The 24,910-nt window shown below is 32.3% G+C and overlaps 3 protein-coding genes across 6 annotated transcripts; 2 read left to right on the top strand and 1 right to left on the bottom strand.

The window, feature by feature from the left end:
* The first annotated feature begins 2,818 nt into the window (after positions 1-2,818).
* On the top strand, positions 2,819-12,501 carry LOC111909271 (coatomer subunit beta'-2). 3 transcript variants are annotated; one of them, XR_002856158.3, is made up of 26 exons: positions 2,819-3,127; positions 3,332-3,352; positions 3,442-3,503; positions 3,665-3,719; positions 4,344-4,380; positions 4,464-4,789; positions 5,705-5,836; positions 5,923-6,071; positions 6,637-6,705; positions 7,127-7,277; positions 7,392-7,457; positions 7,607-7,795; positions 7,892-8,032; positions 8,116-8,190; positions 8,813-8,989; positions 9,070-9,161; positions 9,483-9,599; positions 9,666-9,780; positions 9,857-9,928; positions 10,012-10,208; positions 10,307-10,400; positions 10,472-10,578; positions 10,708-10,837; positions 10,924-11,133; positions 11,987-12,046; positions 12,155-12,501. XR_002856158.3 is itself a non-coding variant. In XM_023905065.3 (26 exons), the coding sequence occupies exons 1-25, from the start codon at positions 3,125-3,127 to the stop codon at positions 12,013-12,015; spliced, it is 2,775 nt and encodes a 924-aa protein (XP_023760833.1). In that variant the 5' UTR covers positions 2,819-3,124; the 3' UTR covers positions 12,016-12,046; positions 12,155-12,501. The 3 variants fall into 3 exon arrangements, 1 of the variants encoding a protein (XP_023760833.1); XR_002856157.3 differs by having other exon boundaries at positions 10,924-11,155; XM_023905065.3 differs by having other exon boundaries at positions 10,924-11,092.
* Positions 12,502-15,634: 3,133 nt separating this feature from the next.
* Positions 15,635-19,127, top strand: LOC111909282 (nuclear pore complex protein NUP50A). Its single transcript, XM_023905075.3, has 2 exons — positions 15,635-15,792; positions 17,723-19,127. Exon 2 carries the CDS (start codon positions 17,773-17,775, stop codon positions 18,892-18,894), a length of 1,122 nt encoding a protein of 373 aa, XP_023760843.1. The 5' UTR covers positions 15,635-15,792; positions 17,723-17,772; the 3' UTR covers positions 18,895-19,127.
* Positions 19,128-19,998: 871 nt separating this feature from the next.
* Positions 19,999-24,576, bottom strand: LOC111909290 (centromere protein C). 2 transcript variants are annotated; one of them, XM_023905101.3, is made up of 12 exons: positions 24,304-24,576; positions 23,149-23,324; positions 22,959-23,047; positions 22,771-22,864; positions 22,541-22,704; positions 21,709-22,352; positions 21,550-21,627; positions 21,368-21,455; positions 20,962-21,038; positions 20,720-20,819; positions 20,520-20,627; positions 19,999-20,382 (listed from the first exon to the last, which is right to left on the bottom strand). In XM_023905101.3, the coding sequence occupies exons 1-12, from the start codon at positions 24,445-24,447 to the stop codon at positions 20,258-20,260; spliced, it is 1,887 nt and encodes a 628-aa protein (XP_023760869.1). In that variant the 5' UTR covers positions 24,448-24,576; the 3' UTR covers positions 19,999-20,257. The 2 variants fall into 2 exon arrangements, with proteins under 2 accessions (XP_023760869.1, XP_023760863.1); XM_023905095.3 differs by having other exon boundaries at positions 20,962-21,047; positions 24,304-24,575.
* Positions 24,577-24,910: the final 334 nt, after the last annotated feature.

Raw genomic sequence — 24,910 nt, 5'->3', positions numbered from 1 at the left:
AAAAATTTCAAGCTTGTTGGGTTTTGGCAAATTGTGAGGCAGAGCCCCAAATTGCGTCAAATTTGAAGTCTTTGTCTTCTAATTTTTAATGGATTGTGTGTTTGAATTTCTAGTGTGATGTTTCTGAATTTCTAGTGTTCTTGTGATATTTTTAATTTCAATGTTTTTTTTTTTGAATTTTTATGTTTTTTTTTTTGAATTTCTAGGGTGATGCTTTTTTTTTAATTTTAATTTCTATGTTTTTTTTAATGGAAATTAAGTTTTTTTAAAAAATAATATGTTTGCAATATTTTTTTCTAAATTAATTAAAGAAAATATATATTTAGAATGAAAAGTGCAACAACTTGTGCCTAACACATGGCAAGTTTTGGCTAAAGTGCGACAAAAATGACGTGATGCCCGGTGGCGGAGCTTGAACAATTATTTAGGGGGGGCCGAGAGTCCGTTGCTAATCTCTAGGAATTGCCTTTGTTTTATGTATTTTTGTTCCCATTCAGATTAGATTGAGAATCTCAAATAAACACAGTAGAAAATTTGCCCCAAAGGTTTCCCCTGTTTCTCTTTTTCCCGTGTTTCTCTGATTTTAGTCATTTTAGAGCACCAGGAGGTTGGTTTCTCACATACTTGCTATTCCAACATCTAAATGAAGAGGCTATAAAAGTGATGAACCCATGAACTCTAATCACATCTTAAGGTAGATATTATCACTTTGTGCAAGGAGAATTCTGCTAGGCAGAAGTTTTACCTTTGTGGGAATCTTATGAGCTGCTTAAACTACAGCTGTGTGCATATCAGTGAAGGCTTGATTATGTGTCAAAGGTGATTTATGTGAACAGTTGTAGGTGTTAAATCAACAAAGAAATCTCCTATCAATTTTGTAGCTCAAAACAAAAACTTCATATAACTTATTTGCAAATAAATTAAGCCCTAATTAAGTGACTTGCGATCCAAACTCTACATTAGCAAGATCAAAACTTTGTTTAAAGGAATATAACACCTGAAACAACTCCACAAGAACATAGATATCTTACAATCTGGCTTCAACAGGTCAGCAGGTTTTGCACAGTCGAAATATCACCACGCAACTTACAATTGTCACAATAGAATATCAAAGTTTGTTCATATAACTTTTCATTCAGGGGCCTTAAGAGAAACTCACAAATTGACAGGAGAAACTCTAACCCCTAATTTGGAGTTTGGACCGAGAGAAAAAAGGAGTCAGAACTTAGGAGAAACTCGCAAACAGCAGCAACAACCAACAGTGTAGCACAACAGGCAGCAACAAGTGAACTGGAAAGAAAGAACAAGATTCGGGATTCCATACCTGATTTTTGGTGAATGGCGCTTAGTGATGGGCGATTGCGAGAGTGAGAGTGTGAGACCAAGCAATTGAAGCAAGTGACTCAACAGGCCAACAACGACAGCAGGCAGCAGCGATTCAGCGAACGAAATTGGGGAAGAACCGATTTTGATTTCTATTTCTTGGAGATTTCGGATTGCTTCTTGGAATCTGGATTCGGGAGGGGCCAAAGCCCAAGTTTGAAGATAACAGGCCTGTAATTAAATTTTTTTGAAGTATAATTTCTATCTCTAGCCCAAAAATCAGGGGGGGCCACTGCCCCTCCTGGCCCCTTAAATACTTCGCCCCTGGTGACGCCTACGTGGATTGTGGCAAGTGTGGCACCACAAGTAGGGATGTAAACGAATTGAACGAACATGAACGAAAACTTGTTCGTGTTTGTTTGTTTAAGTTAGCCGAACAAATGAATGAACACGAACAAGTTTTCTTGTTCATGTTCGTTCGTTTATGTTCGTGAACACGTTAAACGAACATAAACGAACGAACATAAATGAACAAGATAAACAAACATATAATATAGTGCATTCAAAGATTATTAAATGTGAAATATTAATGTTCAAAGATTTTTTTAAATAGTTTAAAACATTTAAATGTTTTAAATATAAAACTAAATCGACATGTCAAATTCACTAAAAGTATCTAAACTATTTTTTTTATAATAATTATTATTTTTTTCAAATAAATGATTTTTAAATCATAACCATTAACAGTAATAATAGTTAAAAATAACATAACATTTAAATTACATTGCACTACCTTACAAAAAAATTAAATAAGTAATTTATAAATTAGTTAATCATAACATTAAAAGTAACGTAAATCAAGAACTATATTTAAAATTATTCACACGTTAACTGCAAGTAGCAGTCATTAAATAATATGATTTTAATAAATGTCATATATGGTTCAAAACCATTACAATTTTACATGATAAATTAATGTGAGAAACTATTATTTCGTGGTTATTATTAGTAAACATAATTACTATTCTATGAAAGACGTGAATATTCGAATAGTTTAAAAATATTCGTAGATTAATAGTTTTGATTGATTAATAATCATTTGGAATTTAAATACCAGAATAAAAAATATCTCAAGTTCTAATATTAATATATTTAAAGCTTTTAGTGAACTATTTACGAAAACTAAAGAGCTTATTGGTTAAGGTATTTGGTATTGTTCTTTATTTTTGAGATTTGAAATTCAAGTCTTAATTGTGTATGTAGGTGAAATTAAAAAAATAGTTTATTAGATTTGTGGATTTGAAAAAAAAAAAAAAAACTATTTTTGAAAGAAAAAATCTATCACAAACAAAAGACAATATATATATATTTTTACTTAATTTTAGTTACATAAAAATATTAACATACAAATCCGTTTATTTTGAAGTTGCATCTATCTCCCAAAAATCAACCGACGGTAATTTCGTTTGAGCTTAAGAAACATGGAAAATATTTCGTAAGAAGGAAGCATCGGTCGTTGCATTTCGCATACCGAGTACTAACTCAACATTTCTTTGCATCCTCAAACCCCACCCTCTTTCTCTCTCACCATTTACAGAGGTTGCTATCATTGGAGCTGAACCTCCCTCTGGATCTTAATCTAAATCGACACTCGAAGGCCTTCAAATCTCTCAATTCGGACGGAGATTCGGTCTAGTTCTCTCTCTGTTCGAGTTGTCTTGCCGGATCTCCCACTGGGATCTTAGGGTTCAGGATTCAGTCACGGATTTCCAATCAAGAGGCTAAATTTTAATCTTCAACAATGGTGAGTTTGCAGTGTATTTTCTTGATTTGCATTTTGTTCAATTATGATTTAGATCCAGTGACAAATCTATATCCATATGATCGTTGATCCAATCACATTATTGGAGCATTGTTCTGATTTACTTATGAGATTTAATAAACTACTCGGATCTGATTTACTAACCGAAACTTCAATCTGTTTTATGTGTATTCCGCTTTGGGGCAGCCTCTCAGGCTCGAGATCAAGGTACTTTTAGCTATGCAATTTGGATTAATTTTGTTGTTAATTTTAGACACTTACTCGATAATCATGCTAATGAGGAGCATTTTATGCAGAGGAAACTTGCTCAAAGATCAGAAAGAGTAAAATCCGTGGATCTGCATCCAACAGAGCCATGGTAAGTATACCTGTTTCTTGTAATTGAGTAAATCTCAAATAGTCATGCATTTTGTTAAGAAAGATCCAGCATACCTAGGCACGGATTACAGCTGCCGGAAACTTCATTCAAGTGGTTTTTGATTAATCTGTTAATGGACACTGGTACTTGTGTTTTTGCAGGATCCTCACAAGTTTGTATTCAGGAACAGTCTGCATCTGGGATTACCAGTCTCAGGTATGAAACTATATTAATAATTTAAAGGAAGGGCAAGTTCTAGTTAAAATACAGGATATTCTTAATTGCATATAGAATTCAATTGTCCCATCTAAATCAAACAGACATTCATGTTTTTAAGATGTATATTCTCTTGTATAAAGTATCAATGCAGTTGATACAGCTGAATCACAGAATATAGGGTTCAACATATTCCTTTCATATAGAAATCTGTCCCCATCCATCATAAACGGAGTTAATATTGTTTCATTTGGTAGACCATTGAGGTTATAGATATTTAGTCAAAAGCATAGTTGGCAATACCTACTGGAAATGCAACCAAAGTTTTGGTCATAATCCATAAAAGATATTGCTGCAAACATACAATTTGAATAGATATCGAGTAGCAGTTTATTTTGATGCACTATAAAGTATAATGTGACTAATATTTCAATAACTAAATCACTAATTATATAAAAAGGTGATATAAATATCATCAGTGAAGAAAAAACAAGCATCTTATATAGGTCAATGATCAAACTCCTTCATATATATGTTTGTAGATTGTTTTACCATTATTTTCTTATAATACAAGTTCCAATACCATCATCTAATGTAAGCCTCATATCATATGCATTGTCACAGGCTATGGCAAAATCCTTTGAGGTTACTGAATTACCAGGTTAGAATACATATTTCCATACACAGTTTCAGCATGATTGGAAATTAAACTCAAACTCTGATGCTTACACAATGTGTTTACAGTCAGATCAGCAAAGTTTGTAGCCCGCAAGCAGTGGGTTGTTGCAGGAGCAGATGACATGTTTATCCGTGTGTACAATTACAATACGATGGATAAAGTCAAAGTATTTGAGGCACATACCGATTACATTCGGTGTGTGGCTGTCCACCCTACCCTCCCATATATACTTTCATCTTCTGATGATATGCTTATTAAGCTTTGGGACTGGGAAAAGAGTTGGTATTGTACTCAAATCTTTGAGGGACATTCCCATTATGTCATGCAAGTGACAATCAATCCTAAAGACACCAATACTTTTGCAAGTGCATCACTTGATCGCACCATAAAGGTAATCTTAGAGCATCTCTAATGGGAGGTTTTTTTATAGCTTTTTGCTATTGCATAATCACACTTAATACCATTGGAGTGGAACACTTTTTTTTGTTACTATACTCCAACCACTTAATGGTCTATTGTAGACTTTGTTGTTTTACATTTCATCCCCTCATCTCAGTAACATATTCATATCACCCTTAATTATATTTTAATTTTAAATCTTTAGTGATATTTGAGTAATTATTTTTTCTTATTAAAGGGCAAATTACAAAAAAAAAAAACCTTTGTGTTATGGGTAGTTTTTCAGTTTAACCACTAATACTTTATTTTTTTTTTCAATCAAACCATAAAGTTTTAAGACAGTTTTCCAGATTAACCCTTTTGACTGTTATATCTAGTCAAACTGGTTAATTTAGAAAATATCTAATAGTTTCATGGTTTGATTGGAAAAAAAATAAAATATAAGTGGTTAAACCGCAAAATTGCCCAAAGTATAGTGGTTTTCTGTAATTTGCCCTTTATTAAATGTGCAAAATAAGAATGAATATTTCTTATAGAAAAAATATCATTAAAAAGCATTCATCAAGACAATCAAAATGACACCAAGCAATCCTATATTATTTTTTTTATTGTCTTTCATTTTTATAACTCCATACCTAATCACAGTAACACCCATATACCTTAATAAAAATGGCCTCAAGTTGCTTAAAAACGACAAATTAGAGGAGGGGGATTTATAAAGCATTCCAAATAAATGAGGATTAATGTTCAATTGGAGAAGATTTATAAAGATTGGTTTTTGTTATATAAAGTTGGTGAAAAGCTGACATGGCAAAAAGAAAATGCTTTTCAAGATGTTAACCATTGTGGATGCTTTTATAAGTTTTAATAAGAACATTTATGCAGCATTGTTTTTCCTATTTTTCAGATATGGAATCTTGGGTCTCCTGATCCTAACTTTACACTAGATGCGCATCTCAAAGGAGTGAATTGTGTGGATTATTTCACGGGTGGTGATAAACCTTATCTAATTACTGGATCAGATGATCACACTGCTAAGGTCTGTTATGTCACTGTGCTTTCACCATTTTTAATCTTTTATAAAGTTTTATAATGTGGACTTACATTCTGGAATATTGGAAACAGGTATGGGATTATCAAACCAAAACTTGTGTCCAGACTTTAGAAGGTCACACACACAATGTTTCAGCTGTGTGCTTTCACCCGGAGCTGCCAATAATAATCACAGGTTCTGAGGATGGTACTGTACGTATATGGCATTCAACTACTTATAGGTATCTTCTGGTTCTATAATTACATTAAACTAAAAATACACATCACTAGGGGGCTGTTTTTTTTTTTTTTTTTTTTTTTTTTTTTTTTTTTATCCCATTAAGTCCTAAATGATGTTGGTCTGGATGAAGTACTGTATACATAAGGTCTCTTTCTTTTCTAGACTGAATAAACTGTCTGAATGTGACTAAATCAATGGCCATTTTCCCCTTACATTCCAGCAAACAATTTTCACAATATTCATCAATTTTAACACAAGAGGAGTTGGGTGCCAAAAAGAAGGGTAAATAGGTAAAGGGTTTGTGTCTTAATACATTAAGCCATGTTTTTTGGGCTTAAACCGTTAAGTAAAAAAGAAACAACCATGTATCCAGATTAAGTGCTTAACCTAGTATATAGCTAATTAAGTAAAAAAGGAACACCCCCTAAATGTACAAGTTTCTTTTTCTGGTAAAGTTAGTGTATCATATTCAAAGTTTTGTAATTTTAAAGTAAAGTTGTAGTCATGTTGAGTTTATTTCTTTCTACATTTTCTGAAAATACTCACAAATTTCTATTTTTGTGCAGACTTGAGAATACTTTGAATTATGGACTCGAAAGGGTTTGGGCTGTTGGATACATGAAAGGTTCACGAAGGTAAGTATGTTTCTTGACTATTTTTGCATTCCTGGCAAACTACAGAAAAATTCATTATGTTTTGGACAATTCTGCTATACTTTTTTTTTTCCAATCAAATCATTAATGTTTCAGACTTTTCTTCGAATTAACAATTTTGACCAGATGTAACAAGTCAAAATATTTATTTTGGAAAATTACCAGTGAAACTTGATATAACAAAATTACTGGTGAAACCTGATAAAACAGGTCAAAAGGGTTAATTTGGAAAAATAAAGAATTGGTGGATATAATGTTTTTTATTTACTCTTTTTGTAATTTTCCCTTGTTTTATTACAATTTTTTCAAGTGAAATATTTGGAGCAAGATGTTTGCAATCAAATTGTGTCATAACATTTCGGATGCTTGTTTATGACACTTGTACCCTTTTCCTTTTGTACAGGATTGCTATTGGGTATGATGAAGGGACTATAATGGTGAAAGTTGGTAGGGAAGAGCCTGTAGCTAGCATGGATAACAGTGGAAAAATTATATGGGCTAAACATAATGAAATTCAAACTGTTAACATTAAGAGTGTGGGAGCTGATTTTGAGGTTTGTGTCCATATGCTTTTTTATCTATTCAAAGATAGAAATAAAAAGGGTTTTTTTCTTGTATTCCAGTTTCTGTCAAAATGACTGTAACTTCTTTCCTTCTTTCATTCTCAGGTCTCTGATGGAGAGAGGTTGCCTTTAGGAGTTAAAGAATTGGGAACATGTGATCTCTACCCACAAGTGAGTTGTGCATATATTAGTTCTTTTAGCTTCCTATCCTATCCTACCAATTGAAAATGAGATAAGAAGGACCATTTATGATAATTACTAAAGTATAGAGGGTAAGATGGTCGTTTTTTGATTTTTGTATGTTTTGGTGTTGTTTGCAGAGCTTGAAACACAACCCAAATGGGAGGTTTGTTGTTGTGTGTGGTGATGGTGAATACATCATATATACAGCTTTGGCATGGAGGAACAGATCATTTGGGTCTGCATTGGAGATCGTGTGGTCATCCGATGGTGAATATGCTGTTAGAGAGAGCACAACTAAGATCAAGATTTTTAACAAATCTTTTCAGGTTTGTGGACTTTCTTCCACCACATATCCTTACAATTTATCAATTAGCCAAAGTGGGTTCACATTTGTTTATTTGGATATATTTCTTGATAAACAGGAAAAAAAGAGTATCCGACCAACATTTTCTGCTGAACGCATGTATGGAGGATCATTGCTCGCGATGTGCTCGAATGATTTTATATGTTTCTATGATTGGGCTGAGTGCAGATTGATTCAAAGGATCGATGTTAATGTCAAGGTAAGCAACTTGTACCTCTTTAATTAGATGTCAACAACATGAACATATGAGTGATATTCTAATATTTTTTTATATGTTTCCAGAACCTTTACTGGGCAGACAGTGGTGATATGTTAGCAATTTCCAGTGATTCATCATTCTATATACTACAGTACAATGTAAGATCCTTATACACCCCCTTATCGTCTGTTTAGTTGGATGGAATGGGCAGGGTAATGAAATGAGTCATTACATTCCATGATCATGTTTGGTTGGGCTGTAGAAATAGAATGATTTTTTTTTTTTTTTTTTTTTTTTTTTTTTTTTTTTTTTTGCATTTATATGTAAATACAATGTATTAACTTTAACTCCATTCTATACATTATTTTAATTATCATTAACAAACTTTTACTCAGACAACTAAAACTCATTAAAACCTAAGTAAGTTATAATTAAAAATATTATTTGATAGTTATTTCTTAATGAATAAAATAACAATCCAGTTAAAATAGTGAAAATTTTAAAAAACATTTGGTCGTTAGAAACTACACTTTACACAACTAAAAATGGGTTATATTGCAAGTGTTCATTCCATTCCATGATAGAATGAAAAAAAAAAAAAACACTAGCTAACAAAATGGAAGAAATCACACTCCTTTAATGGTCCATTCCATTCCATTGGGTAAACAAACAGGTCCTTTTTCCAATTCCATAATACACAATCTGTTATCGTGTTTTTTTTAGGTGCTTATGTTTTATAAAAGTTACAATTAATATTTATAAATTTGGTTATATTTACAGCATGATGTAGTGTCTGCACATCTAGACAGTGGAAGATCTGTAGATGAGCAAGGTATTGAAGATTCCTTTAAACTTCTGTATGAAGTGAGCGAAAGAGTTAGAACTGGATTGTGGGTTGGTGACTGTTTTATTTACACTAATTCTTCATGGCGACTCAATTACTGTGTTGGTGGTGAGGTATGATTTGTCATCAATACTTTTCATAATACCTAAAAAACATCCAGATTTCATTAATCGATCTAATATTTCTTTTTCAGGTAACCACAATGTTTCATTTGGATCGCCCAATGTATCTTCTAGGATATCTAGCTAATCAAAGCAGGGTTTTTCTCATTGACAAGGAATTCAAGTGAGTAAATGACATTTTTGGTCACTGCATATAGCTGCTTTTTGCAATTTTGGCCCCCAAAGAGTTTTCTTTTGCAAATTTGGTCCTTATTTGAGTTTCTTGTAATGGTTTTGGTCCCTGATTTTTGCAATTTTGGTCCCAAAAAACATAGTCATTTTACTTGGAACAGGAAATGAAAACCACATATTAGGACCAAAATTGGAAGAGAAATTTTTTGGCCAAAAGTTGAAAAAACCCAGCTATACTCAGGCAGGGTGCAAACGCAAAAATGTAGTTTACTCTTTATATATAATCTCAATTTTAACCTTTTTTATATTTTAGTGTCATTGGATACACGTTGCTGCTCACCTTGATTGAGTATAAAACACTTGTGATGCGTGGAGACCTAGACAAAGCTAGTACTGTATTGCCTTCTATTCCAAAGGAGCATCATAACAGGTATAGTTTATTATATTAAGAATTGAGATAACCAAAGAAATTTAATATATGAATTGTTTTCAATAGTGTTGCTCATTTCTTGGAGTCACGTGGAATGATTGATGAAGCTTTAGAAGTTGCTACAGATCCTGACTATAGATTTGAACTGGCCATTCAGCTTGGTAAACTAGAGATTGCAAAGGTAAACTAAAGATATAATACCAATATTTGACTTTATGAATCATAATTAATAATAACATTTGTTTTTGTGTATATAGGATATTGCACTAGTAGCACAAAGTGAGTCGAAATGGAAGCAGTTGGGTGAATTAGCTATGTCTACTGGACTGGTATGTGTCAATTTCGGTATTTATTTTTGCCTTTGGTTCCAGATAAATAAATCTAAAATAATAGTAATATGAAAACATTGCAGTTGGAAATGGCTGAAGATTGTTTGAAACATGCAAACGATTTAAGTGGTCTGCTTTTGCTGTATTCTTCTCTGGGAGATGCTGAAGAGATAGCAAAACTTGCACTTGTTGCAAAAGAAAATGGAAAAAACAATGTTGCTTTTGCTTGTCTATTTATGCTGGGTAAATTGGAAGACTGTTTACAGTTGTTGGTGGACAGGTTAGTTTTTCTTTCAGGTTCCATACATCAATGAATATGAAATTGGGCAATGAACATGATATGAAATTCCCAAAATACCCTTTCTATTTTTTTTTCAGCAACCGGATACCCGAGGCTGCTCTGATGGCCCGGTCTTATCTTCCAAGCAAGGTTTCAGAAATAGTAGCTCTTTGGAGAAAAGACCTTAACAAGGTTAATCTTTTATATTTTCTCTTATTTTATTTAGTTTTTGAAGGATTTTTATTTATGAAATTGAAATGCAGGTTAACCAGAAAGCAGCAGAATCATTAGCAGATCCTGAAGAGTATCCAAATATGTTTGAGGACTGGCAAATTGCACTTGAAGTTGAAGAAAGAGCTACAGAAACAAGGTTCTGTTTGCTTATTATGTTGTAACTTGAGTTCAATAATTATTATTATGTGCAACTTTCATAAATGACACAATTTGAATATTATATAAAATTAATGAGTGTTTGTGTTTCCACTAAATATATTTTCAGGAGTAGTTACCCTCCAGCAGAAGAGTATGTGAATTATGTTGATAGATCACATGTGAATCTTGTGGATATTTTTAAACACATGCAGTTGGATGATGATGAACCACATGAAAACGGAGAGTTGGATCATGAGGTAACTTTGTGTTTTTTTTTGGTTAAATAAACAGCTCTTTTTATTTTTCCAATTTAGAAAAGACATATTTCTTTTTGATGATACAGGAGGGTGTAGAAGAAAACGGAAATGAAGGGGAATATATTGATGGTCAAGAAGAAGAAGAAGCAGCAGCAGCAGCTGCAAATGCAAATGCAAATGCAATGGATAATGATTCTTCAGATGGTGCAGTTTTCGTTAATGGTAACGAGGCTGAAGAAGAAGAAGAAGAGTGGGGTACGAATAATGCAGCAACTTCGTCAGCCTAAAAGCAATTGGTTGGGGCTAATTTTATTGCTGGTGATTAATTAATTGAATTTTCTCTTAATTGCCCTCATCTTTCAGCAAATCCAACTTAACTCCACTCCTCGTAATCGTATCAAATAACTTTTATCAAGTCTTTGGTATGCAGTAATCCAAAACGGAACGGAATTGAACATTACATTTACGCTAGTATAAAAAAAACATGGTTGTTTGCCACATAGGCTTAATTTCATTCCATGAGGAGGGTTTTTTTCTATGTGATATATTACTTTTTATCTATGTGGTCTTCAATAACTATAATATTTTTTTTAAGAAAATTCAAAAGTTCAGTTAAATTTATTTCTATTGGAAGTTTTCATGGTATTTAATATCTTATTTTTGTAAACAATCAATTAAGATGATAAGTAAACTTTTTTTACTATGTTTACATTTAATTTTTTACTGATATCTTTATTTGATTAAATTTTATTTTATTAAAAGTAACATTTTCCCCTCTTTTATCAATTCAATTTTGTTGTTTTTAACTGTGCCTAACAAACATGTTTGAATGAATCATTCCATTCCTTGAAGTTAAAGCCAACCAAATATGTTAACAGAATGTAATGATCCATTCCTTTGCTTTGTGATTCCATCCCATCATACCAAAAAGACCCTTATATATTTGCATATATCAGCCTAAAAGTAACTTTGCCTAAATGAGAACAGATCCCACAATTACAAACCTTACACTTGAATGTGCATAGAATTTTTAAAAGGTTATCAATCATTGTTGATTTCATATATTTCCTGCCTACTAGCAGCAGTGTATTTGTTTAGTTTTGTCACACACTCACACTCACCATCTCATATTCATATTTGAATTTGCAGTGCTTACACCACGTCACCAAGTCGATTAAAGACGTTTCCTGCTTTATGCAACTCCTTCAGGTAGGTATATATACGAGTTTAAGTAATTCTTGTATATTACTATTACACTACACCATGTCATTAACACCTATTCTCACCATATAATACTAATTAGCCCTTGTTGTTTAGGTACCTGTTCGTGGTGTAATTTTGTAAGCGCGTCGATTTTTGTATTTTGGGACATATGATATGATATGATATAAATATATAGACTTTGAGACTTGAGCTTGAGCTTGGTAGTTTGAGTTTAGTTACTCGCTAGGCAAGGCACTCCATCCATTATTCTTTCTTTCTGAGGCAGTAAGTAATTTTCACCTTTCAACTCGTTTACTTATTATTATTATTATTATTATTATTATTATTGTGAATGTAAAAAACAAACGACTATAGCATGTAATAGGGGTGGTGCGATTCCAGGTCACACAATTATTATATAGCTTGTTTTCATTAAATTGTAACACGTTTCTTTCGACTTCCATTGTGTTTACTTTCTGACATCTTTTTCTCTTATCTTTTATATTTCATACATATTTAATATCTAACTTTGTTACAAAAGTATTATTGAAAAAATAATATAATGTTAAAAGAATCATTTAAAAAGTTATATATATATATATATATATATATATATATATATATATATATATATATATATATATATATATAGAGTCAAGATCAAATAAGAAGGAAATTTTTGGTAGGAAGGTAAGAAGTTTTTTTTCTACATATTTTTTTCGCGAACAAACAAAATGAATCATTAGATGATTCATTTGTAAGATGATTCACAAAAAAAAATTCTTAAAATAACATCTCAATGATTCATTTGTATAATGGTTTTGTTGTTATTCATTAAAATTGTCACAAAAGTGAATTTTTTCTTAATTTACTTAAAAATGAATCATAAAGATGTTTTTTTGGGAATTTTTTCTTGTGAATCATCTTACAAATGAATCATCTAGTGATTCATTTCTTTTGTTCGTCAAAAAAATATGTAGAAAAAAAACTTCTTACCTTCCTACCAAAAAAAATTTCTTACCGGATATATATATATATATATATATATATATATATATATATATATATATATATATATATATATATATATATATAACTTACAAAAAACCTATTTTAATATAAAATTATGTTTAATTTATCTGTTGTGCTGGGTGTTGGTGGTCAAGATGACAAGATATGTTGTTACTAAGGGGCTAGGGTTCATAAAGTAAACTGTTTTGTTTGGCTTTCATTTTTTTCTTATTCGTTTGATTGTTGATTCTGACATATGCCCGATTTTATGATAAATAAATTCAGCAAGATTGCTTTTTCCTTTTTTTGACACGAATATATTCTTATACCAATAATATGTCTTCTAAGCAATCCATTTTACATCAAACATGTTCAACCATCATTAGCCGTCCACAAAGTGTCTTTTCTCAAACTTTGTATATTTGGTAAACAAAGTATTACATTCGTACATTTGCTTTTCGTGATCCCATAGTTTCTATAAATAAGTAACCCAAAGAGATATTCTAAGTAAACAAAACCTTTAAATTATAGTAGTCCACAAATCAATTTGAATCAAGTTAAAATCAAACCAAAATCCCATCTACTTCACAATTAGAGAGGTCGCTAACCCATCCTCACATCAACGTCACATCATGTTTTTTTTGTTCTCTCTCTTCTAACTTATAACATACGGAAACTCTATCTTTTTTGAACTCACTCAACCTATTTACGATATCACTATTTTTTATTTAATTAAATTAGAAAATAAAAAAATAAAACATATCATTTTTTTCTTTAAAAATAAACTTTTGATAGTTTAAAACAAAAAATAATCTAAAATAGTATTAAAAAGAACATTTAACTGAGTGTAATATCTTAATAAATGATAAATGTTTTGGTATTGTTTATATAAATATTTTCGTATTGTTTATAAAAAAAAGGAATGAAAAAAGGCAAACAAAAAAATGGCAGCTTTGGTATTTTTTGGTCTCCCTCACGTGATGCATAAAATACATTATCTTCAAATTGCATGCATCATTGCATTGAACACCAAATGATAAAATTCAAAGACCTGATGACATCCAGTAAATCACCAACTTGGTGCTCAAGGTATGGTTTGCCGGCGGTACCCATGGTACCAACCCATCCCATCACCCAAATCATTTAGGACCCCATCTTCCCTTATGAGGAGTTTGTTACACATAACATAGCTAGATGGGAAGTGCTTGGATATGACCGAATGAAACGGATTGATAGAGATGGAAAAAATGAGATGAAAATTGTACAAGCTTTCTAGCATTGTTTTCTTTATTTTTATGATCAAAAGAAACAAGACATTCACGTGTTTTGTACAGACATAAGTCTGAGAGTGAATTTGCATCCAACCCTCTTGGATTAGACAAAAATTGCAATCTCTATTATGCTTAACAAACATGATCTTATGGCCACCATAGTAGTATCTATGATATGTGAAACATTTTGTTCGAAGTTTACCTATATGTCATCTAGATATTATTTGTTTATATATATATATATATATATATATATATATATATATATATATATATATATATATATATATATATATATATATATATATATATATATATATATATATATAGTTTTTGATATTTTTATATATATTTAGGTCAATTTGAATTATACTTTATCTCTATCCAGTCAATTTGTTAACATTAAAAGAAAAAATCGGTTAAATAAGAAATATGTTAAATGGGTAAAATTGACATTTGTCCAAAATGTATTTGAATAAAAATTATAAAATGATGGGATTATGTGTGGAGTCATCTCCATATAATAACATTGAATATAAATAGTCAATAAAAAGGAATATAAACTACATAGAGAGGGGGTTACAAAGTATTTTTATATAAACAAAATTGTTTTATTTTGATGGTGTGAAACTGAATGTTAAATAGTTAATTTAAATAATTGAAAATATATAAATTAAATCCACAAGAAAGAATGAGACTCGATTCATGATTTTAACGTAAACATATGAAAAATATAATTGAAGTTTATTTTTTTTCATACATAACAATTTATGTTTTATAAAATTTTTTATTTTTTTTTCATACATAACAATTTATATTTTATAAAATTATACAGTATAATAATTAAAAATTAAAAACTTAGGTAAAAAGCTTGGATACATTATTTGTAATTGCCAAACTCAAATAAGGTAGGATAGCATACATGGGCTTTATGTCTGAAAATATATCCTACACCTAATTCTGAAAGTCGGAAAATTAGGTAAATAAGGTTTTTAATAATTGCATTAAAGTATCATTACTATATTTGCTAAAAGCATAAAAATAACCACATATAGGATGTATGGATGCTATGTGATATAAATAGTTATTTAATTATTACCTTTTGGAGTTGTAAAATTGAATTTTTAGTGATTAAGTACGAGGATTATGACTGCAATTATCTTATTAATGCAATTAAATAATTTATTCCATTTTAATTTTAACAATTATGGGGTTAATATACCATTTTCGCAAAAATGTGTACACTTATATGAAATCCAATCTAACCATAGGGGCGTTGGATCAATTTTACTCATTTTCTGCTGTCCTTTAATTCAAAAATAATATATAAATAGCATTAGGAGGAATCGAAAAAGGCTAGGATGATTGATCACCGTGGCAGAACATTTTGCTCGTCAATCTAGGGTTCATATACCGACCCAAAGGAACGGCGACACAACCGTGATAACGCAACCTCCCAACACCTCCAAGGTATCGATTTGTCTTCGTCTTCTTCATTATCGTTCGTCCTCTATTGTTCACTTGTTTGTTGTTCATTTTCCGTACCATTTCCGTCTATAGATTTTGGAATCGTTGGACGTGGTTGTTTTTCTGATGGATTAGTGTCTATTATTCGAGTTAGATTTGTTGTATTGTGTGGTATTATGCAGGAAATATTGTCAATCTTTGTTATCATGGCAATTTTGTTTTTGTGTAGTTTGTTGTTTACGCATTTGATGATATGTTTTGCCCTAGTGCTCGAGTTGTTGTTTATTTTGGTTTTTTTCCTTCTAAGATATTGGATAGTTCGACGATAATTTATCTAAAGAGGACCCTGCAAAGTTAGGTTATGGTGTTCAGATTGTGCTTTCATGTTGATTTCGTTGGGCTTTCATTAATGGCGTAAAACCTTCAAGAGATTCTATAATTGCTAATTTACTATGGAAGAGAGGCACAAACACATTTGTAAATCTGTGTGGTGGATGTGTATCCTGTTCAAAAACAAGATTCTTATAACTACCAACAAGGGGGCGTAGTTGCGATCACTTGGTATTAAACACCTCAAAATAGAGTTGACCCAAGTTTGAATTTTACATGCTTCAATCTTGTGGTGGCCCTTTGTTAAAAAAAAAGATTCTTATGAACTTACTGCAGGCTGGAAACTAATGAGGATCACAGTAGCATTTTTGCTAGATTTATATGTATCTGTGCATTATATGTTTTCCACTAGTAGTTTGACACGTGCTAAAGTATAAATGTAGCAATTGGCTGGTATGTGTTTTTATAAATAGATATTTGAATGACATGTCACTACGAGACAAAACTTTTTTGATATTAGGTCAAGGTCTCTAAGTTTCGCTTATTTTGATTGGCTTCAGGAGGTTTACTTTAACGATTTAATATTGTAATGACCTTATTTTCATGAGATTCTTTAGTTACGATTGAAAAGGAAACACAAATGCGATTATAAACTTGTGGTTGGGTGCTTATTCTGTTCAAGAACAAGATTCTGATCGAATTTCCACAGTTAACATGATTATGAGGATATTCGTAAAGCATTATTGGTAGATTTATATGTTGTGTCATTTCATATGGTTTCTACTTGTAGTTTGCACATGCTACTAGAGTAGAACATTTTCTTATTGGAATTTGTTTTTGCACCAATGAGGGTCTAGTGATTCAGTGGTTTTGAAAGTTAATTAATCCCCCTGGTGTATCAAAGATTAAGTATTAGCACCATAAAAGCTCAATATCTTGGAAAACATGATCAACATAATGTCGTAGTGCTTGGAAACATAATGTAATTATTTTGCCATAGAATGAGAAAATTATGTTTTATTACACGATAATGCAATGTAGCTAGGACCTTCAAGTGGGTTGATTTTGTTTCCCATTAAAAGGGTTTTTTGTTATTTAACCATAGACCGTAAAGAAAAGTTACAATACAACTATCTTTATTTTTGTAGTCTTTAATAGAACGACCCCTCTAAAAACTATAAAACTCAGATTAACTTATAATAACTAGGGATATAATTATATTGTTATCTCATTAAGCTTTTCATGAATTCTTTTTTGTTTATCTAAATAAGAAGTTCGATAGTTTTTGCTATAAATTGTGTGCTAACTAGAAGTAAAACCATATGCCTTAGATAAAAGTTTTTTTTTTTTTTTTTACTGGAAACCACTATTTATCAGGTGTGAGATGAAAAGAAAATACAACCATATCAATTTGATTATTAGGGAGAGAACAATGAAAACGAGAAATAATATTATTTACATGTTCCTTACATAATCATTTTTTAAGATTGTTATTGAATCCAGACGTTAATACTTGTTTAGTACTAATATAGCTTATGGTTTGAACTAGATTTTCAATTTTATTTACATTAAATGCAATCATTTCTTTATATTCATCTTGCAGAGTCAGAGTTTTACATCAATCCGGTAGGAAGGAACATAAAATCTCACGTGATGGGGGACACAGACAACTCGATTCCACCTTCCAAAAAACGAGCAGCCGGACGGGAACTATCCCGTGATAACCCCGGTCTTGATGATGAAGAAGAAGTTTCCGGACAAGAAAACGCTACTTTCAAAAGAGCAAGTGAAGAAGTCATCGCAAACCGAAGAATCGTAAAAGTCCGCCGTAGTCAACCTTCCTCTACCCCTTCCACCAATCCTTTTGCAGCAATCCGCCTCGTACCCCCTACGGACCCCACCCCCACTAATCCCCAAGAACCCGACAAAACATCCCCCGATAATCTCCAAGAACCTGGGAAAACAGCTCCCGAAGAGGTGGAGTCACCAAGTAGTGTGAATAAGGAAACAGAACCCGAAGGTGCAAGCGAGGTGAGAAAACCCGAACCAACTGATCCTGAACCCAAAAAAGATGAAAAGTTAGGAAATGACAAAAGTACCCCTACTGCACCTGCATCCGTCAACTCATTCCAACAGCTTTCTAGTAGCCAAAACGCGTTTACGGGGCTTGTGGGGACGGGGTTTTCGAGTTCAACGTTTTCGTTTGGTTCGATTCCGAAAACCGACTCCCCGACTTTTCCTTCGTTTGGTTTTGGAACAAATGGGAACTCGTCTTTGTTCGGGACACCTTCCGGAACATCTGACAAGCCTTCCGGAATCAAAATTCCAACTATGCAGGAAGTCCATGTGGAAACCGGTGAAGAAAACGAGAAGGCGGTTTTCACTGCGGATTCTGTTCTTTTTGAGTTTCTGGATGGCGGGTGGAAAGAGCGTGGGAAAGGGGAACTTAAAGTCAATGTTTTGACCACCGGGACGAAAAAAGCAAGACTTGTGATGAGGGCACGCGGGAATTATCGGTTGATTTTGAACGCAAGTATTTTTCCCGATATGAAGCTCACAAATATGGAGAAGAAAGGGATCACGTTTGCGTGTTTGAACAGTACGGGTGAGGGGCAAAATGGTCTTTCGACGTTTGCGTTGAAGTTTAAAGATCCAGCTATTGTTGATGAGTTCCGTGAGGTTGTTAACGAACACAAAGGAAACACCGGCGGTGGTGGTGCTGCTGCTGCGGTGCTCAAGACGCCAGAAAATTCTCCAAAAGCATCGGATGAGTAATAAGGTTAAAAAAAAAAGTATCATGTTTTATGTTTGGATCTTGTAGGGCAAAATCATATATGATAGTAGTGTCTTTATGTAAAAGCTGTTATACGGTATCCATTTTGTTGTTGTCTTTTGATAGACATTTGGGAGAATGAATAACTTTATTTAGGATTCAGTTGAGGCCAAAGTCTGGAGTCTTAAATGCTGCTATTAGAGTTGGGATGAATGTGTCTGGTACATTGTGCAAATTGGTTTTTTATTATTAGTCTTGTATTTTTTTTTTTAATTGCTTGCTGATTGATGACTTGTACCCCTGCAAATTTTATCATAAGCAGGGCAACTTCTAGTGTGTTTCAAATGTTAAATATGAAATGTGTTTAATGATTACAATCTTAAATCATTAAATGAATGGGTATAATCATGGGAATAGCCGTTTGGTTGCATTAGTCGATCGTTATTCCTATGATCAATTAAAAAGATAGAAAATTATTTCAATAGAATTCATTAGTAAACTAAAATAATCAATAAAAGAATTATTAAAAAATTCTTTAACTCTTACAATAAAAGAATTATTAAAAAGTTTATATATACGATTACCAATTTGTACCAACCAAACAAATTGTTACCAAATATAATTCGTACCATACTAGTAGCAAATATTTGTACTGTACATGCTTTAGAAAAAAATAAATGATAGAGACATTTTGGAATGTTTCAGTCATCACTAGGCCAAAGTTGAAGGTTGACAAACATTAAAGTTATAGCATGCTTTGATTTTTATATCTTTTTTATGTTGTTTAAAGTAAAGTTGTCGATCCAAGATTATATGTGGCAAACTCTTGTAACATGCCATATCTGATCCAGTTACTACTTACTAATAAAGTTGTTTTTGAATCTGAATGTAAAATTAAGCAGAAATCCTAAAATATATAATCTCGTTCGTAGCACATGATTCTGAATCTGCCACCTATTACAAATGAATACCTGTCTTTCAAGGATAAAACCACATCAGACACCCCACTACAATGTAACTTCAAACTTAAAAAAACTTTTTACAAACTTTACAAGCAAGAAACAAACTACACACATACATGATAAACGATACATAATATACACACATAAAGATAAATGTTGAAGATTATATATAAAAATGTGAAAACGAGTTACAGCCTTACAGGTGGGTAGCTACATGTTATTTTAACTAGTGGATACCTGGGTTTTTGTTTCACAAGCCATATGAAACTACAGTTTCAGAGTACATATCATTTTTCACATACTGATTACTAAGTAAGGCAGGTTTTGAAATTTTTGCTTAAAATCTGATCATTTGTTCCAAGCAAATTTTGGGTCATTGAGAGTTGGGGAAAGTGGGTCAAAGTCAATGCAGAGCAGTCAACTCAACAAGGTGTTTGTATTTGTCAGAGACAAAAGATTCCACCTTGAATCCACCCTCCTCCTTACTTGTTGGAGATAAATATTTCACACCGATAACTGTAGGCAGACCTGCAACCAACCCATCCACATTTTTTCACATAAAATTGCCACCTCATTCCATATATATATATACACACACTTCAATTTTTTATGTCAAGTGATAAGAAGTAAGATATGTCAAAAACGAAGTGTAAATGTGCACTTACTGTTATGGACTCGAGCATATAAGAGTCTTTCTCCTTTCCAATATTCCAAAGGCCTCCTTTTAATTCTGCTGCTTCGTCTCACTCCAGATGTCCAAGAAGACCCCGCTCCTATCATAATCAACCCCATTATATTATATATCATAAATAAATAAATAAATATGTTTGATTCATAATTTTTAACGAGGAACAGATGAAGAAACCTGCAAGGCTCTGGCGACGTTTTTTCGGATCAATCTTACTCGTACGTGCTGCTATCTTCTTTCTCTTATTCGTTCTTGTCCTTGGAATTTGATGCTCCTCCTATTTATAATATAATATATATTTTAAAGACTGTTTGTTAGTGTTACTCATAAGTCATAACACGGAATTTTTTGACTTTACAGCTGTCAATATATTTATATATATAAGAAATAAAGTGGAAGGACATTGACTGACAACCAACCTCATTTTGCTGTTGAGGAAGAATATCCAGAATTTGAGTGGGTGCACTAACATCCGGGTCCTGAATAGAGTTGGCATCTGTTTGAGCTGAAAAGGCATCAAAATCAAGAAAAGGCTAAAAATTGCAATCCTAAAAGCAAACTAAACATAACAGATGACGCACAAACTACAAAATTACTTATCATGAACTAATAGGATTTAGAAAGGAATGAAAATGAAATTGAAATCCAGTATTTTGTAAAAAAAATCTTGTTTCGTTTTCAAAATCTATCACATTTCAAATCCATATATGACAAAACTATTCTTCACATTCAGATGATAAAGTAACTTCATATAATAATAATATGATAAATTGAGCATTATAGAAAGCATACAATTAACAAGGGAAAGGTTCGAACAACATAAACCTGGTTGACTCAAATCCTCCACTTCAGAGACCTCAACATTTACTTCTGGTAAAGATGATGCTCCTGCTTTCTCTGTCATATCTTCGACCTGTTATGTCAATGAATGGGACATTCGTTACAACATTCTTTAAATCTTAAAAAACTTGTTGCAATCTGTAAAGCAGTTTTTAAACAGAACTTACATTCTCCTCCTCAGTAATGTCCTCAACATTTAAATTAACTTCTGTAACAGATGCTGTTTCTTGCATCATATCTGCAGCCTGCATCATATATATCATAACCAATTGCATTCAGACTTACTTATAAACCATGAAAATATATATGATATAAGAAAACCTTACATTTCCATTTATGGTTTTGTTTGTTTGAATATCGGTTACATTGACATCTGCATCCTTTTCTTCCATATTATGGTCCCTGTCTCCCATATCACCAGTGGCAGTTTCTGTAATATTCTCTTTTGCTAATGAGTGCAATGTGGCAGAAACCAGGAACTCCTTGTCTTTATTGGCATGACTTGACCCTCCACCAATGATTTTAGTAGAAGTTATGGGAGGTGAATCAAGATCATGTGAGGAGAATGGATCCTTTGATACAATTGATTTCAGCATTTGTTTTCCTAATGCAGCAATTGCTGAAAATGGACTCCTAGGTGGAGTGGGGGAGCCTCCTAGAGATTGGAAATTGTTGTTAGATAATCCTATTTGTGCAGCAAGTGTTTTCCCTTTTGTAACATCTCGCAAAGCATGTGTATTAGTCAATAAGCTCTGAGAGTTTTCTACTAAATTCTTGACTGGAGAAATAAAGTCAATTCTAGGAATTTCATGGAAGTCTGGAAGTTGTAATTCGTCTATATCAACAGATTTAATCTTCATACGATCTTTTAAAAAGGATAATGCCTGATTTCCATCTAAATTGTGAATATTACTAGCCAATAATTCATCAAAGAGCTCCTGGACCCTGTTCTCGCTTTTACTTATTGATCCTGTTCACACAAAAGACATAAATCTAGTAAGTTACATAGTATATTATTTAAGAGTCTGTGATTATTGATCATTTAAAAAAACTTTTGGCCAAGTAACTTTTTTATTTCTTCCACTATGTCAAGCACATCATGATCCTAAAGATTCTTTGTATACTGTATAATTATTAAACTTAAAAGCATCAACTTACCAGTTACTTCCTCTTCCTCACATGGCAGATTGGGGGTGAAAGATTCTTGTTGTAAAGACTGAGTAGGTTGACTTCCAATGTTGTCTTGCAATGTCTCTTCAGCAACTGATGAATCATCTTGAGACTGACTGGAGTATTCATGATGCTTATAACTAACTTTTCTCCTGAAATATGAGTTCAAGTTTAGTCCATGAGAAAAAAAAAATTGGTAAAAACCATATCAATAATACCTAGGTATTTCTGGACGACGATGCCTAACAGTAGTGGCAGTTTTAACCTCATCTACATCTTCACCTCTCTGTTTCTTGAGCTCTTTCTTGGTGTCTGTAAATCAATTTTAACTTGGTATAAGTCAGTTGTGTGATATCAATAAACATCATGAATTCTGAAACACAAAGATTAGAGAAGAACAATGTACTTTCAAACTTTTCAAAGGCTGCAAAAAATTCTTCTGGATCTTGCAGATGATCAATTTCAAGACTTGGCTCCAGGATTGTAGAAGACTGGCTGTCAACAGTGATGTGTTTTAAGCTAACTCCAGGTTTCTAGATTAAATGTTTATGTGGAAACACAAGAAAGTAGTATGTATAAAGTATAATAAACTTTACCTTGTATCAGGCTTCAAAGAGAACTTTGCACGCCTCCGGACCAAACCTGGTCTGTGCTGTTGAGGGTTTTCCTTCTCTTTTATATCAGCTTCACTTTTCTTGGTTTTGAGGGATTCTAAACCACCATCTACAACCGACTTTGCTTTCTCAAAATGCTTATCAGGGCTTTGTAATGCCTTAAACAATGAGGAGACAATAACAAATTTAGATCACATAGTAATCTGCATGACACATTGTACACCCTACAGCAATTGAACGTGAGCACACTTGTAATAATCAGTAGTCAATACTCTCTCCAGAGATATTTTGTTTCAAAAATCTGCCATGCCAGTGAGAGTTGGCCTGGAAATTCCCAAATAACTCAAAGTGACACAAAAATCTTCTTCAAATAACTGATTAAATATCGAATTTCATTCGCCTCATGGTTAGGAATGGATACATTATACATTATCCTCTAATAACATATACAATAACATTCTGATTTTTCTTAGTTTTGTGAAGTCTCTCCCTCTAAATTTCCACTTCGTAAATTCTCAAAAAGTTAAAGTAAAGGTGTGACTTCTTAAATTTCTCCACAAGTATATTATTTTTGTCAATTGTAGGTTAAAAAGTATTCATTTGACACCAAAATGTCAGCTTAAAGACTTTATGCAAACGGTAGGAGAACTTAGTTAAAATGATTCCAAAGATTGTTGCTTCTGAGAATGTTTAACCACAAATAAATAGAAATCCACAAGCATAATCTGTATGTAAGATGTTATGGTAATTTTCAGCTCCAGATAATCAAAATGCACTACAATTTTGGCACGCATATTTTGAATCTAAGAATATGAAAGCACTTTTAACCCATCACACGGGTTCCAACACAACTCCCCATGACATGGACACATAGTCAGGACATTGTGTGAAATTCGTATAAACCGCGTCCTGATGATCAACAGATCCAGATGATCAACTTCGTCTATATGTTTGCTTATTCTCACAAGTTATTATTGTGAAAGTAACACAGTCAAATCAAGTAACTCAAAAATCAAAACAATCGAAACAAAACATCCTAGGCAGAAGCACTGTGCTCCCACACAATAATTAGCATAAATCAGAACTGCTGAATGATTAAACTGTACAAAAAAAGTTACAGATAATCGAAAAATTCACCATTGATTTCATATACTGGTGAACAGCTTCGAGGTCTTTGGATTTCAACGCATATGTTGAAAGTCGAAGTGTTCGAGGATTTAGAGAGAGAACAGACTGTTCTTCAAATGGATCGACAAGATTGAAGCTCTGCGTTTGATTCATCGTTGCATTTTCGTGAATAAATTAAAACCCTAGAGAGGAGAGTTGATAGGGATTCGAAATTGTTAAGAGTGGCAGGCGGGAGGAATGAGTCCGCACATATTTTAAAGATTTTATGTGGATTTGTTACGTTTAAACCTGAAAACCCGTGTGAGTTTTCGGCAGGCAATACTTCTTTTAACATTAACTTTTTTTGAATTTGTTATTTTATTTTATTTTTTTATGACTTACGACAACAATTTTTTTTTATCACAAGTTATTTCAAACATATAAAATACAAATTGTTCAAACTAAAAGACCCATATGAGTTCTCCCCGGGCAATAGTTCTTTAACATCAATTTTTTTGGATTTGTTGTTTATTATTATTATTTTTTTCTTTTGTGATCCGTAAACAACAATTTTTGACGATATATAACAATTTGTATTTTTTGTACAATTCAAACATATAAAGTACAAATTATTATA

Source organism: Lactuca sativa, chromosome 1, assembly GCF_002870075.4.
Source record: "Lactuca sativa cultivar Salinas chromosome 1, Lsat_Salinas_v11, whole genome shotgun sequence".
Lineage (NCBI taxonomy): Eukaryota > Viridiplantae > Streptophyta > Magnoliopsida > Asterales > Asteraceae > Lactuca > Lactuca sativa.
This window is presented reverse-complemented; position numbering and strand designations above follow the sequence as displayed.

Bases quoted from the DNA above. Each gene is read 5' to 3' on its own strand.
- LOC111909271 (XM_023905065.3), top strand. The intron at 3,353-3,441 runs GTACTTTTAGCT...CATTTTATGCAG, and splicing joins CTCTCAGGCTCGAGATCAAG to AGGAAACTTGCTCAAAGATC. The intron at 3,720-4,343 runs GTATGAAACTAT...GCATTGTCACAG, and splicing joins TCTGGGATTACCAGTCTCAG to GCTATGGCAAAATCCTTTGA.
- LOC111909290 (XM_023905095.3), bottom strand. From the start codon at position 24,447: ATGAATCAAACGCAGAGCTTCAATCTTGTCGATCCATTTGAAGAACAG. The intron at 23,048-23,148 runs GTAAAGTTTATT...CACTGTTGACAG, and splicing joins TCTTTGAAGCCTGATACAAG to CCAGTCTTCTACAATCCTGG. The intron at 21,456-21,549 runs GTAAGTTCTGTT...TTGACATAACAG, and splicing joins ACATTACTGAGGAGGAGAAT to GTCGAAGATATGACAGAGAA.
- LOC111909282 (XM_023905075.3), top strand. From the start codon at position 17,773: ATGGGGGACACAGACAACTCGATTCCACCTTCCAAAAAACGAGCAGCC.